This window comes from Ambystoma mexicanum, chromosome 4p, assembly GCF_040938575.1.
Source record: "Ambystoma mexicanum isolate Mex_15411 chromosome 4p, UKY_AmexF1_1, whole genome shotgun sequence".
In the NCBI taxonomy this organism is placed as follows: domain Eukaryota; kingdom Metazoa; phylum Chordata; class Amphibia; order Caudata; family Ambystomatidae; genus Ambystoma; species Ambystoma mexicanum.
In genome coordinates, this window is record NC_090927.1 from 549,057,359 (window position 1) to 549,069,490 (window position 12,132).

At 43.6% G+C, this 12,132-nt stretch overlaps 1 protein-coding gene across 2 annotated transcripts in view; it reads left to right on the forward strand.

Moving 5' to 3' along the window:
- Positions 1–12,132, forward strand: part of MYOM2 (myomesin 2) — a 578,568-nt gene that overhangs the window by 74,341 nt on the left and 492,095 nt on the right. For both annotated transcript variants that reach the window (XM_069606094.1, XM_069606095.1), the window contains exon 3: positions 149–277. In XM_069606094.1, coding sequence (XP_069462195.1) covers positions 149–277 — 129 coding nt within the window. The remainder of the gene's footprint in view (positions 1–148; positions 278–12,132) is intronic.

A 12,132-nucleotide genomic window follows, 5' to 3' on the forward strand; every position in this document is an offset into this window, starting at 1 on the left:
GCTGTAGTAGGAAAGCTCACAATAGCCAAATGGAATGTGCATGGCAAAGTATCAAAGCCTATGACCAGAAGTTTAATTTAATTGTTCTTTATTGGAAAATCCTCCTCTAAATTCACAATTGTTATCTTACTATTTTTTATTTCTGAAGACGGAGCGCTTCCTCTACACAAGCAAGTGCAGTTTCATCATCTTCATACAGCGCTTCTCAAGCAAAAAAGGGCCGAAGCCTGGTAGAAGAGGAATATGAACAATACACTGTGCCTCTGTTCCGGAAAAGGTATGACGGTCGCATTATTACTCCATTGTCTTTTTGTATTTGCAAATTTCCTCAGCACTGAGAACAATATTTGTGTAGCGTATGTTTACCACAAGGGTAGCATGGGATTTTGTGACATATTTATAATCGAGATTAATGGTTTTTTTGCCAAAAATTGAAATCGAATTAAAAAAAAAGATGTAATAGAAAATGTGCACATGGAACAACTCAAGGCATTGGCTGCAAATGTGTTCTTTTGCACTCTCTGTTTAAGATACATGTCATTATAAACTATCCGTCATGCATGTAGTAGGTGCAGTTTTGAGGAAGGAACCTTGCTGCAAGCTTGTTGCAACCTTTCCATAACACAGTTAAAAAACACTCTACAGAAACACCTCCCTGACACCTCTAACATGCCAGATTGCATCCCTATGGAAACAAATATTGGCCCTTATTAAGGCACGGCTGCCGCCGGAGTTGCTTTTTTTTCTAGCACCCGCGAATGGTCAAGAACTGGGTCAGGCCGAGTTGGCGGACCCGGTAATTACACATTCGCGGGTGCCATCATGGCCAGCCTCCCGATCCCCATTCTGCTCCAGAGGGCAGAATGGGGATGGGAGCATGGTTGCACCGGCACCATTTATAACGGTGTTGGTGCAATCATGAGTTCTGCTCGTGGGTGGCGGTCTGCACGCCTGGTCAGACCAGGCGTGCAGTCCGGCACCCGCGAGCTGAACTCTTAATGTGGTGGAGAGGTAACAACGGCGCCGGTAGCACTACCGGCGCCGTTGTTGCCTTTCCACCACACTCATAATGAGGGCCATTGTGTTGGAAAGAGTTGTTAATAGAATCACTTCGACTATGTACAGTGCTATTACCTCCTTTGCTACACTAGAGCTGGTGGGACTGAAGTCTAAATGGGGAAGAGACATAGGGGATATCCTCCGAGAGGACTGGATCATAGCTTTGATGTACCCACTAAAAACGGCCATCTCATCCAGGCTCCTACTTATTCAGCTCAAGATACTACATATAGTGTACTACCCGAGAGTAGCGCTCTATAGGTGGGGCAAGAGCGCAGATCCCAATTGTCTACTATGTCGACGGGAAGAGGGAACCTTTTTTCATACATTATGGGACTGCCTAGCTATCCAACCATACTGGCAACAGTGCTGCGACATGCTTACAAGAGTTTTGGGGCATGTAGTACCAAGAGAGCCCAACTCATTACTACTGGGTATGTAAGATGAAGGCGAGATGACTCGATATGAGAAAGCACTCTTTTCAACTGCAACTGCACTGATTAAGAGTAAAATAGCTAAAATATGGGGATCTGAGGTGATACCACAGGTTGAACAACGGATTGCAGATGTGAACGTTTGTATAGCTATGGGGCAGAGAGTGTATGGGGCCAGAGGGTGTCCCGAGAAAGCCGGGAGGATTTGGCAAAGGTGGGAGGAGGCGTAGTGAACTGCCTTACTATTGAACTTGACATGGGTATAAAGCAACGTAATGTGATGTGTTGACACTGTTGCGAATGAGTATAATGTGTGCACTGAGCGAAATGCATGAATCCAATGAACTCTTCTAGTATAGCTATCGTTTGACTCCTATGGAGTCCTTTGTTGTAATGTATGTTATAAAACCAATAAAATGTGTTATAAAAAAATGGCAATCACACTATGGAAGAGAGAGGTGCAGTGAACAGTGCTGAAGAGGACATTGCCATCCACGGTGGAGCTCCAAAGTGCAAGGCACACTCAGAAAGCTGGCAAATCAAAGAATACCGTCAGGACAGGGAGAGAGATGCTGTGGGAGAGCAAGCAGGACCGTGGAGACACAGGGAGCAGTGCCAGAGCTCCTGGAATTACAGCTGCTCGACGAGGCAGCAGACTCCACCCCGGGCTGAGCAGGAGAGCTTGCATGTGACTACTTAGCCATGTGGGTGCTGGGGAGTACCCGCACACTCTTGTCTGGCAGGCCGAAGAAGAAGCCATAACACAGAAGAGCAAGCAATTTCAGAGATGCTGGAAAAGACTGCCGAGTCTGCCCAAAGCAGCTGGCCACCCCGGGTCATTCAGACAATCATGACAAACAGTGATTGAATGGTACAGGTTGGCTAATGCAGGAAATATACAAAGGCAAAGTTTATTTTGTTTGAATGCAGCCCTGGCAAAGTACAGATTTAACACTCAATAAGAATAATGTTTGTTGCAGAAAATATACAAAGGCAAAGATTGTTTGAATGCAGACAAGGCAAAGTGCAAAGGAAAGGTGCCATAAGAAGAATGTTGGAATGCAGACAAGACAAAGTACAAAAGCAAACCCTAGTCAAATCCAGCATCATATGATGCCAATATGGTGGAGAAGTTTTGAGCAAGTACATTTGAGAAAATATGACCACAAATAGATACATGCATATGGTATACACTATTGTGTTACACCTAAGAACTGAGAATCCTAATAAGAGTATACCAGGCAATTGAAGTTTTACAAAGATTCCTGGCATGCGAGTACACCCGGCAGCTGAAGACGTTATAAAGATTCCTGGCAGGGGAGTATACCAGGTAATCTGTCAAGACATAAGAACATTTACAGAAATACAGTTACAAAACCTCTTACTTGAACAGAACCTTTCAGTTGAACAAAAACATTGTGAGTCAGTTGAAGACATCAAGGAACTGTTAGCTAAAGAGACATTTTGCCATCTTGGTTAAGAATCCAGGGGAAGGAAATCCCTTCTTCATCCAAAGCGTCTTTACTTTGGAGAACATTTCTGTTAGAGTAATTCTTACACTTTTGGTTTTGAACATCAATGTTAAAGACATAGGGCCTGATTCATGGAACATTTTCCCATGGGATTGCGCCATTATAAAATGCTTCCATGAATCAGGTCCATTGTCTTGCTCTTTTTGCTGTTTGTTTATAGGTGTGAGGGTCAGGATAGGTTGTTTTGGACACAAGGATGTTTTTTTTCAGTTACTGACATCCTGACACAGACAGATCCTTAGTTTTAGTTTCTAGGTAGGGAATGTCCTCTTTAGAATAGGGCTTTAGAGGCATTTTACAACCCATTTTTGTTTAATATACATTTCTTCACTTAAGAACACCACAACCTTGTGTCCGTCTCTCATATCTAACCCCTCACAAGTACAAAAAGTCTTATTTCACCATGTAAAACGCAGTACTTGATGGCAACGGGTCTTTCTGAATCCATAGCAGGCATCTCTTCATGCAAGGTGCAAGCAACTTGATTCTGTTGCCAGATAAAACATAGCTGGTTTGATATTGTGGATACCATCAGATTTCAACCTCAGTAAGAGCACACTTATTGTAAAATGAACACATCTGGAGCAAATGGATTAAATATTCTTTACTAGTGCAACAAAAACTGCCACTACATGGTGTTCTTTTATCTTTATGAACCTTTGTGCAGAACACACAGAGTCTCTTTTATTGAGGTTCTGCCAAATAAAAATTAAACTTTCCTGAATGATTACTTCCTTCAAATGCCCCATTCAACCTGTTATCTTGTATAGTACTGTGATGTTCCGCACCTCTCAGGGTTTGCGGGATCTCAGATTCCTAGAACCTCTCAGGTTTCAAGCACTCTCAGGTCCTCAACACCTCTCAGGTTTCAGGCCACAACACCTGTGGAAGCCTTTTTCTTGCCATTCTGGATGATGACTGACTGTGAGTCTGGTATCCTGATTGTATAGGGACTAGACCCCCATATATAATGCATTGCTTTCTTCACTGCAGTATGGATATCGAACATTGGCTGTTTTAAGTAATGTATCCCCTTAGGCAATGAGGGCCACAGGAAGCATTTTGTCCTCACATTCTACTCCAACCTGCACAACAAATCTCCGGTGTGTATAATAGCACACACGTCAATCCCCCATGAACAGGAACAGATGTACATGGTGCCCCCTTTGGATGGAAATAGAGACCATGCTTGTCTTGCCTGGTTTATGGATTTCATGGATAGCATGTAAGGTGGTGAGAATAGGGCCACTTTGTCAAATAATATATGCCCTCTATTAATGGCAGCTGTCAGGTGTTTCTTCATGTTTTGGAGAAATAACTACACGCATTTTCTACATGGTTTAATTTTTGTAAATGCTGGTACAGTTAAACTTATTGGGGATACAGAAGCTCTGCTCTATAACGTCACAGATGATGTTGTTGCAATATTTTAGAAGGGATACCCGGTTTTGTGAGGAAGGATGATATTCTTATCTAAATGTAATGATGAAAAGACATTGCATCCACAAGCGATGAAATAGATCACATTTGTCAATCACTAGCAAGCACATGACAATATGTCAGCATGTGAAGTTTTTCAATATATTTAAAACCACTCAAAAAGCGTAAACACTTGAAGTTGCATGGGACACTATTCAGTGCATAGAGAGCATACATCCTTCTCTAATTAGGCTGCTACAAATAGTAATTATGATCCCTAGATGTGTAGATAATATGCCATTCTCCCTACTTAATGTTGATTAAATATTTTAGTAGCAATATATGCAAACTGTTTGAATAAGGTATGCACATATTAATTAAACTCCCTCCTTACAGGGATTTGAAAGACAGAGTTTAACAGTAATATCTTCAGATATATACTAGCTTGATTAATATAAGTGAAAATAGTGAGATACTAATATCAGTATTTATACTGAAAAGGTGTTTGAAAAAGTTTGATTTTCATTTCTTTATTTTCCTTTGATAATTGTGGATTCTGCAAGGGAGTTATACATTCATTTATTTAATAATATATGAATGCAAATGTAACTATTAATGGTAATCGTAGGAGAGCAGACATCTTCGATTTCTATCATGGGACAAGACACAGTAGAGCTAATTTTCCAAGTCCCTTGAGCTTGAGTTAAGGTGCAATAGACAGGCAGTAACATGTTACGCCCTTTGTAGCAGAGACAGGAAGCAGGGGCTACATTTTCGCTTCCCTTTTCTCTGTCACCAAAAACCACTTGGTTTTACGCCAGCATGGTATTTTATGCTGGTGTACAACCAACAGATTCTCATGAAATCCATTTTAGGAATCGATTTTAAATGCTGCCTGCTATGCATACATGGCAGTCATCCTTTACTCAAGTGGTACTTCCAAGTATGAACGTTTTAAGGACAATTTCACAAGCATTTCCACCTTCTTTTTGCAATTTGTATTTCATATTATGACAATTGTTTGGAGGGTACATGTTTGCACCTAATCCCAAACCTAACAGGAAATCTGGAAAATTGACATCTAGGATTACATTGAGTGCCAGTGAGGTGAATTTTCTATGAGGGATGTGTAAATGTAAGGTGTAAAAGCAAGGTGTTAGCCATGTATACCTTACTTTTACACTCCAGGGCATTTTACATGCAGTTGTAGGCAGAGAAGGGGCACAGACTGAATTAACATTTAATCCCTGAATTCCTTCATCGACTTCAAAGGGCACATGCTTTTTATTCCTGCCTGTTATGTTTATGCAGGCATGAAAGGAACAGATCCTTATGGAATCCACCTGTCTTTAGCACTTGCTAAACGAGGCAGATTCCATATGATTCCATATTCCTTGCATTCCGTCCCGAAAGAGTAATTTGCTGCTGGCATTTACCCCTTTCACAAAATAGACTAAAAAGAGAAGTTAATACCGGCAAAATCACTGCCACTCTTTCATTTTTATCCTTATGTGTGCACTCTTATTTGTAACAGTTGAAAATTGCATGCTTAGAGTGATGACAACCCAGCTGAAAACTTGACATTATTGGTATAATCCCAGAATAAAGCCTTGAGAACCTGTGGAACTAAAGTCCAGGACACATTTCAGGCTCAGATTCCAGGGATGTGATTTAAGAATGGACAAACATGGAAATCTAGGAGAAACGAAAAGAGAGCCTGAAAGTATGGTTTGGCAGGACTCCCAACATGGGGTTTAGGAGAATTTGGCTCCTCAAGCAGCTAACTGGGATACGCTTTGTAAATCCCCCTTTCTTACTTAACCTTGCTCAGATAGTTGGCTTGAATATTAGGATTTGCGAGCTATGGGAAAGTATTTGCGTCTTGACCTGATTGTGGTGGGCTATCCCCCTGATCCTACCTCTGGGTGTCCTCCTTCTGTCCCCCTTCCCTGGGACCTCGTCCGATCCCGGTAGAGAAAGTGAAAAACCTGGGTGTTGTTCTATTTGCATCACTTTCTATGGAGCAACAAGTCACTGCTGTATGCCAGGCCGGTCACTTCCATCTGAAAGGTACTGCCTCTGATTCCGGCCCCACTGCGCCCTCCGGTTGTAGCAGCCATGGTCATATCGCGCCTAGATTATTGCAACTCTCTGTACCTGGCCCAACCTAAGGGCGTGATTAAGCAGTTGCAGCGGTTGCAAAATCTGGCTGCACGGGTAGCCACTGGCACACCCTTTGGAGCCCATATCGCTCCTGTGCTTCAAACCCTCCATTGGCTCCCAGTGGCTCAGGGGGTGGAGTTCAAGGCTCTATGTATAGTTCATCGCACCCTCCACAACAGTTTACCCTCTACCTCCCTACGCATCACCTGCGTTCAGCTACTGCTGAACAGCTTGTTGTGCCAAGATACAAACGGTATCGGGTTGGCGGTCAGGCTGTTTCTGTCACGGCGGCAGCTCTGTGGAACAACCTTCCATGTGCTATTAAGAAAACTTCTAATTATTTAGCTTTTAGAAGGCTGGTGAAAACCCATTTATTCTGATCTGCCATGCCCCAGTTCTCACTCTCTCCATCAGCGCCATGATACCTTCGGGTGACCGTGCGCTTTACAAGAAGAGGTAACAGAACATAACAGGAGGAACTTGAGTTGAGGCAGCTTGTAGATCTATATCTACGGCCAGAAGCACGGAAACTGCTCTCCTGAACATCCGTGAGGACCTGCTCTTGAACCTCGACTCCAACACTCCATGTGTTCTCATTCTGCTCGATCTCTCTTCTGCCTTTGACACTGTAAACCATGCCATCCTGCTCAACCGTCTCCGTGATAACCTGGGTATCACTGGTCAGGCTCTGGCGTGGCTGACCTCTTTCCTTTCCAATCGACCCTCCCAGGTCCAACTTGGGTCCTTCCTCTCTGACATCTTTTTCTCCACCTGTGGCGTTCCACAGGGATCTAATCTCTCTCCCTGGCTGTTCAACCAGTATTTGGCACTCCTTGCCCACCGCATCGCCGCCCTCTGCCCCAACTTTCAGTGCTATGCGGACGATACCCAGCTCATTTTCAGGCAACCCTCGGCCTCCTCCTCTCCCTCCCTCATCTCTGACTGTCTGTCTGCTATCCAGGAATGGTGTGCTGCCAAGGACCTCTGCCTTAATGCTAGTAAGACTGAGATCCTACTCATCGGCACACCCACTCCCTCCTTCCTGCAGCTCTCTGGCCGGCCTCTCTTGGCCCTCTTCCTGTTCCTACCTGCAAGGCAAAAAACCTCAGGGTCATCTTCGACTCCACACTCTCCTTCTCTCCTCATATATCTGACGTCTCTAAGAAGTCACATTACCAACTGCACCTCCTCAGAGGTATTCTTCCCTTCCTCTCCTTCCCCTAGAAGCTCACTGTCTCCCGAGCCCTGGTTCTCTCGAAGCTGGACTACTGTAACAGCCTCTATCTTAATCTGCCTGCCTCCACTCTCCGCCCTCTGCAACTCATCCAGAACAGAACTGCGAGACTTGTCCTTGGCCTCAAGCCCAGGGACCGTATCTCTCCAGGACTGAAATCTCTACACTGGCTCCCAGTGGCTGCGAGGATTAAGTTCAAAACCCTCTGCATTGTCCACAAGGCCTTCTGGGGCCTGGGGCCTAAATACCTTCAACTCTCTCTTCCTAAATATCTTCCTTCCCGAGCCCTACGCTCATCCGTCTCCAACTCCCTCAGGTTCAGCCGCTTCTCGAAGCAACGAGCTGGGGGTAGATCTCTCTCTGCGGCAGGGGCCTCCCTCTGGAACAGCCTTCCTGCCTCCCTGAAACTTCAGGAGAACCATCTCCGGTTCCGGAAGCACCTCAAAACCTTCCTCTTCACTTCTGCTTTCTCTCTCCCTCTCCCCTGCTAAATTCTTCACCAAAACTGCACTGATTCTGCAACTGGGCCACTCTCACCGACCTCGGTCCTGGGCCCAGTCACTCTTCACTTGCACTGCCTCCCTGGCAACCCCTGCACTGCAGGACTGTCTCTGTATCACTACAGCCCCCCCCCAGCACTTGTCTGCACTTACCTTGCACTTGCCACCAGCTGGCCCTAATTATTTATTATTTTATTTCTATTCTACTTATTTGTACTGCACCCCCCCTCCCCTTGCACTTTTTCCCTTCCCCCTACCCCTGCACTTGCGCGGTCTGAATGACACCTGGCCTAGTAGGATCGTTGTCTGTCTTCCCCTTGTTCCCCCCTCCCTGCCTCGTCGCGCCTTGAAACACTTGTGTATAGGCGCGTTACAAATGCCATATCATACCTATATCATATTATTGAAAAGGGGAATAGTTGTGTGTATTTTTTGCCATAAACAATACAAAAATGAAAAAGAAACAACATTTAATTCCAATTATGTTAACCTCTGTACAAGAAATCAGACACAGAACTCAAATCTCGGTGAGGTTGGTTTGATAAACATTTAAAAGCAGGAATTGAGAGGAGAACACAGGACCACAATAAAAACGACACTTACACAATCCTGATCGTGAGGTACGCTCTCACCCCCATGCATCATTTTGCATAGATTATGAATACTTTGAAACTGCTCTGTCTGGTGAATGGATTCACAACATCATTAAGAGTTTTACACCTTCCAAGGAACTCAATACATCTTTATGACTGAGCTCGTGTATCTCCAGAACTACTTCCACCTCCTCCTGAAGATAGCAGCGCAAATATGTGCTTGTTTCCAAATTGCACCGACTTATCAACTTTTCTGCTTGAAGTCAGGTCAGACTGTACCAGAATATAATTAGGCAGCGCGTTCGAAGTTACAAAAACAGCTGCTGAAGGTGTGTTGAAGCAAGTGTGTGGGTAACATCTTGCTTCTGTTTGCCAAAGTGGAACTCCATTGTGTGTGCAAACATGTATGTAGTTCAAAAAGGAGTCTCTCTAGCTATACCAGGCTGCTCCAAGGGATATAAGCCATAGTCTTCTTACATCAGTATATTTATTCTCTTTTTCGTCTGAATTCACTTACATTTACATTTCAAAATAATTTCTTTTGAATCTTCATTTGAATCTTCATTTCAACCAAGTGTATTTTTCTTTCCACATGTCATCAACATTGTTTAGCATAGTAGAAATTGCAATTGGAAATGGAAGGGCTAATATACACGTGGGTAGTGCTCAAGAACGAAATGAGTCACCGTATGCCTACAAAATAAATAGTAAAGGTTGAGAGAAATTAAACTTGAAGTTTGAGGGAAAATAAACACTTTCAATATGAGTGTACTTACTAGGATTTGATATGTTGCCTTTGACCTTTTTAAAGAAGGATTGTAAGATGATGTTTTGAATGTCCATCATATTACTTGGGGGCGGGGGGGAGACCATGGCAAAAATTCCAATGCGTGTCGTTTTAAGCAAGAAAACAGAGGAAACATGTAGTGTTCAAGAAATAAAACATGATCATAAGGCAATTACACCAGGGGCGTTGCATTACTGTGTTTGGGGTGAAATGGGCAAACTGCTGCTTAGCTCCAACTGACTGGTCTTAGTTCTGGAAATGCAGACACGAACTGGAAACATTTCAGGTAATGTTATTGCACTCACAGATAGTGGGCTGAAGGGTAGCTGAGACATATGCACAAGATTTATGATTTAACTTTACATTTATAAATAGAAGTGGAATACCTCATAGTTTTTTGGATATGACATGCATGAGTTTCTGTTTTGGTAATGTTCTATTGTGATCAAAGTTGTCCATCCCAAACAGATTATAGTGTTTTTTCCAACATCCCCTAATGGAGTTGCTAAGGAGTCTGAATCAAGGATACTTCCTTGTCATAGCCACCCCCCCCGCCCCCTTCTGTGCTTAGAATGACCACGGTGCATACTTATAGGTTCCAAAAATGAGGTCCTGCTGGGTCGCTGATCCTGGAGGTATTGGGTGGTGCTGATGAGTTCCAACCCATATGAGACAATAATAGCATCAGGCTCAGAGACTCAGCAGATGCTGAACATTTTGGGGATCACAATCAGGTCCTCCTGTAGGACACGTGGGGGAACAGATCAAAAACAGATACAATAAGGGTGAAATGAGGCAGAACTAGGGAAATGAGAGCGAACTGGCCCATATCTGGTGCAATGAGAGTTACAAGAGGCGGATGTTGGGCAGTTAGTATAACAGGGGGGGGGGGGTAGAACAGGGGCTTTTAAAGGGATCTCTGTAGAACTATGGCATTGGGAGCAACATGTTGCAGAACTGGGACAATGCCAGTGACACGGAGAAGATGAAGATATGGGCCAATGAGACAGCTATTGAGGCAGAGTTGTTGCAGTGGGGCACACACTTGGCAGTTGAGACTTGCCTTTAGGACAGAAATCAATTTTGGTAGTTGCTATAGCTGCCCTAGGTCAGTGAGAAAAGGAATGGTGACACCTGGGACAATGACAGCACCATGCATCCAAACTGGCGTGTTGACTGTGACATTGAGTCATAACTAGTGCATTGAGAGTGGCATAGGGGCAATGTAGGGTAAAGTGCAAGTTGGAGCGAACCAGGAGTCAGTTTGGTCTTGAATCTGAAGTATTCTAATCTTTAATGTGTTACTGTAACAGCACTGTATGCAGCTCCTATAGATGTGAAATGCATAATTTAGACCCATTTAAAAAGAAATTAAAAACAACATGATATGAATGAGTGGGGAATAACTCCATAAAATCCACACTGTGTGGTTTTGGTCTTGCTCGTTTGTCTTCAGCCAAATCTAGGAACTGACTTACAGACCATCATGTGAATGCACCAACAGTCTTCACTGACTATGATGGGATATCGCTGTTGCGAATGTTTAGGAAATGTTTGGAACACAGAGGGCAGAGTCATTGGTAAGATGGATAGGCTGCCTTATGGTATGATACAAAAATGAAATTGAGCCATTGAAAATATTTAGGACACCCGATTACTTTCAGAATGCCTATTATTGTTACGTTAACTTAATATATGTTGAAAGTGTAATCTGATAACAGTCTCTTTGACCTGTACACTTTCGGATTGCCAGTGGGTTAAATCCTTTTGGCTGGAAAGGGGTCATAGAGTGGATTGTTTGCACATTTTCAAGTTATTGACAAAATCATTTTAGGGACTCTGAATTGTAAATCTTGGTTGCAGGGGTTTTTGAGGCTACAGTTTGCTCTGCAAGTTGCAAAAATGCAAGACAATCATGATGAGCCCGAGTGCCACAAGAAGGAGGTTAGCATCAACTGGAATAGGGTGTCTGTGTCAAAACATGTCAAAGCAGTGTTACACTCTTAACCTGTGCAATCCACGGGCGATGCCAATCCAGTGAGGCAGTGTGAGAGCTGACATTGTGTTCATGACAGTAAGAAGTAACATAGCTGGGGGGAGAACTGCCTCGAGCCTGAGCTAGTGACCTACACCAGTCCACATTGGATATCATTCACCATAGCCCATGTAGAAGAGAGTCTTCGCACCCTTCTGAATTTGAGAATGTCAATTTCACCTCACTGGTGTGTTAAGAGGGGAGTACCGAGGATGGAATCCTGAAAATGTTGTGTTCCTCCATATTTCTTTAAACAAGTGGCCAAATGCCGAGGTAGTTTACATTTGTTGTTGAAATCATCTTGGGGGTGTAATAGGATTAAAATATCATCGAAGGATATCATGGGTGTGTTGGTTATAAACATTATGTACCATGC